We start from the raw sequence: 3,330 nt of genomic DNA, 5'->3' as shown, positions 1-3,330 counted from the left end.
GGTAAAACAGGAATACTCTGTTCATTCCTAAAGAAATTACCACTATCAACTCTCGTCTTAATCTTCACCAACCTCTCGAAATTTCCCGCGAAATATTTCATCCCGTAACGCTTACCTTCAACATAGCTATTTATTTTCCCATTGTGTGAATTGATCCCCAAATCAACATCCCGATAATTAAAAAACGATTGTCTCGGGTTCTTGGAAACAAAAGGAGTCATGAACCGGTACAATTCCCTCGTCAATTCCATGTACCGATCGGTTAACCTATCTTCTCTCCAATTCGCAGCATACTGAATCTTCCAAAGGTTCCCGGCTCTGTATGGGAACGGAGTCACTGTTGAAGAAATCCTCGCCATCGCACCGCCGTATGGATTGAAAGCCATTGTTGGAATTTCAAGCTCGATCATTTTCTTCCAAATCGATTCTAAACCGGTTCTTGAAATCGGTTCACGTACGTAATCTGATTTCCTCTTGAGGTAGTTCACGGGTTGTTTCCTCTCGAGTAGAAGTTTCTCCGAAGAACCCACTTGGATATTTGTCCAGAATAGCACAGATTGGATCCAGCTCGTTTCGGTACAGTCTGACCGGACCAATCCTAACTCTGGGAATCTCCGGTTTAATATCGACAGAAGCGTAGTTGTGTCTCCAAGAAACAGAGCTATGAATGTTGCCCTGACGGTCTTTTGTGATGACACGGTGCCGTTTACAACGTCAATGACCGTTCTTATGAAGAGCTCGTCAGGAAGCTCTGGTGCGACTTGCTGCCACCGGTCAACGATCTCTGTCGCGTTTTGCTCTAACGTCCGGGAGATTCTGAAGACGGTGACGTTTTCAGGGACTTCCACGAGCTTTATTTTGTAGGCTAAAACGACTCCGTAGCTACCTCCCCCGCCGCCGTTTATTGCCCAATAGAGATCTTCTCCCATTAATTTTCTATTCAATATTTTTCCTGGAAAATTTTCAAATATACAAGATATATATAGTCAGAAAATATATAAGAAACATTCCTATAATTATTCAGCTAAATAAATGTAATAAACAAAATATGATTATGTCCAATGTGTTTAGGTGTTGTCTTATTCATTTTATCTTGAACGGAGTATAACAAAAATAACTATATTTGAATGAGTTCGGTTGATTATAGAATATGTATTGATAGTTTGATACTATAAAATAAATGATGCTAAAGATGTTGATTATACCATTGACGTCGACCATTCTTGCATCGATGGTGTTATCTATGGTGAGACCGTATTTTCTCATCATGTTACCATAACCTCCGCCGCTAATATGGCCACCGACACCAACCGTTGGACAAATCCCAGCGGGATAAGCTAAGGTTTTGCTCTTCTCCCATATGTAGTAGTAAACTTCTCCGAGGATGGCACCTGTTTGGACCCAAGCGGTTTTACTCGCCGTGTCAACATCAACCGAACGGAGATTGAACATGTCGAGGACGAAGAACGGTTTGCCAGAGTACGTAACGTATGACAAGCCATCGTAGTCGTGGCCTCCGCTTCTGATCTTCATCTGAAGGTTGTGACGTTTGCCACAAGTAACCGCGGCTTGCACGTGGGTTTCATGTGTTGCAGCGATTATGAGGAAGGGTTTTGGAGTGTTGGAGGTGTTGAACCGGAGGTTACGAATGGTGGCTTCTAGTACGGAGGAGTAGGAGCGGTTTCCGGCAAAGAACACGGCCGGGGAGATGGGATGTTTGGGGTCGGAGTTTGAGGTTAGGCATTGTATGAAAGTCTCCGAATTTGCTAGCGATGAGCTTGGCTCCGATATGAAGACGACGAAGAATAGAAAAGGAACCAATATCATACCTGGATATTTCATTTCCAGAGATTGAACGTTGAAGTGAAAGAAAAAACAAGTGATTGAGTTTATAAATGTCGTCGAGGATTTTGGGTTATTTATAACAGAGAAGATCATGCATGNGTATTCCATTTCCACAGATTGAACGTTGGAGTGAAAAGAATAAAACAAGTGAATGAGTTTATAAATGTCGTCGAGGATTTTTGGTTATTTATAATAGAGAAGATCATGCATGACGCCAAAATATTTGACCAGGAAAAGTCAAATGTAGACTCAAGTTGTCCCAAAAATTTAATTTTGTGCGATGATAGCAATATATTCTAGAATTTATATTTAAAATTCAACAAATATTGTGTATACAATTACAACCACATGTGTCAACGTGTAATAATTTAAAGACGATAATGTACTTTTTCTTTTATTAGACCAGATAAAAAATCATCAAATGCCAAGTATGTTTTAGGTAGTCGTTGACTTTATGTCATGGTTTATCGCTTGCTCTCTATAATTTATAGATGAATATTGTGATGGGAAAGTTATGAATGCAAACTTAATGACTTTTGTTAAATTTTTCGTTAAAAGTAATTTAGTTGTCTTAAATGTGACACATGATTCGTTTTCTAACTTATGTAAAACTAAGGGCATTTAACGACCTAATCAGTTAAATCAAATTCTGATACGTACCTTCTCTCGCTAATTATACAAAGATAGAAAGATAACTCGTAGGATTTGTTGATAAAATGAATGATATAGAGGTTGTATACGGAATACATGTGAGAATACGTAACATGTGTGAAAAATATTGACTGAAATATAACATGAAAGATACACTTCAGCGGCTGGTTTGACTTTCATATGGTTGACCCAAATGTTATCATGGAGCCCCACACAAAAAAAAAAAAAAAAAANTTATGGTAAAACAGGAATACTCTGTTCATTCCTAAAGAAATTACCACTATCAACTCTCGTCTTAATCTTCACCAACCTCTCGAAATTTCCCGCGAAATATTTCATCCCGTAACGCTTACCTTCAACATAGCTATTTATTTTCCCATTGTGTGAATTAATCCCCAAATCAACATCACGATAGTTAAAAAAGGATTGTCTCGGGTTCTTGGAAACAAACGGTGTCATGAATCGGTACAATTCCCTCGTCAATTCCATGTACCGGTCGGTTAACCTATCTTCTCTCCAATTCGCAGCGTACTGAATCTTCCAAAGGTTCCCGGCTCTGTATGGGAACGGAGTCACTGTCGATGAAATCCTCGCCATCGCACCGCCGTATGGATTGAAAGCCATTGTTGGAATTTCTAGCTCGATCATTTTCTTCCAAATCGATTCTAAACCGGTTCTTGAAATCGGTTCACGTACGTAATCTGATTTCCTCTTGAGGTAGTTCACGGGTTGTTTCCTCTCAAGTAGAAGTTTCTCCGAAGAACCCACTTGGATATTTGTCCAGAACAGCACAGATTGGATCCAGCTCGTTTCGGTACAGTCTGACCGGACCAA

The 3,330-nt window shown here is 39.7% G+C and overlaps 2 protein-coding genes across 2 annotated transcripts in view; both read right to left on the bottom strand.

Moving 5' to 3' along the window:
* Nucleotides 1–1,866, bottom strand: part of LOC104777101 (reticuline oxidase-like protein) — a 2,929-nt gene extending 1,063 nt beyond the window's left edge. The window contains exons 1-2 of the mRNA XM_010501311.2: nucleotides 1,206–1,866; nucleotides 11–952 (exon numbers count right to left, since the gene is read on the bottom strand). Of these exons, the coding sequence (XP_010499613.1) occupies nucleotides 11–952; nucleotides 1,206–1,842 (1,579 nt within the window). The 5' untranslated portion in view covers nucleotides 1,843–1,866. The remainder of the gene's footprint in view (nucleotides 1–10; nucleotides 953–1,205) is intronic.
* LOC104778963 (reticuline oxidase-like protein) lies at nucleotides 2,731–3,330 on the bottom strand (the record flags this gene model as incomplete). Its single annotated transcript, XM_010503366.1, has 1 exon — nucleotides 2,731–3,330. A coding segment is annotated over one exon (600 nt), but the record flags the coding sequence as incomplete, so codon positions are not given.

Source organism: Camelina sativa, chromosome 3 (genome assembly GCF_000633955.1).
Source record: "Camelina sativa cultivar DH55 chromosome 3, Cs, whole genome shotgun sequence".
Classification (NCBI taxonomy): Eukaryota; Viridiplantae; Streptophyta; class Magnoliopsida; order Brassicales; family Brassicaceae; genus Camelina; species Camelina sativa.
Note: the sequence above shows the minus strand (reverse complement) of the source record. Positions and strands in the feature narration are given on the sequence as shown.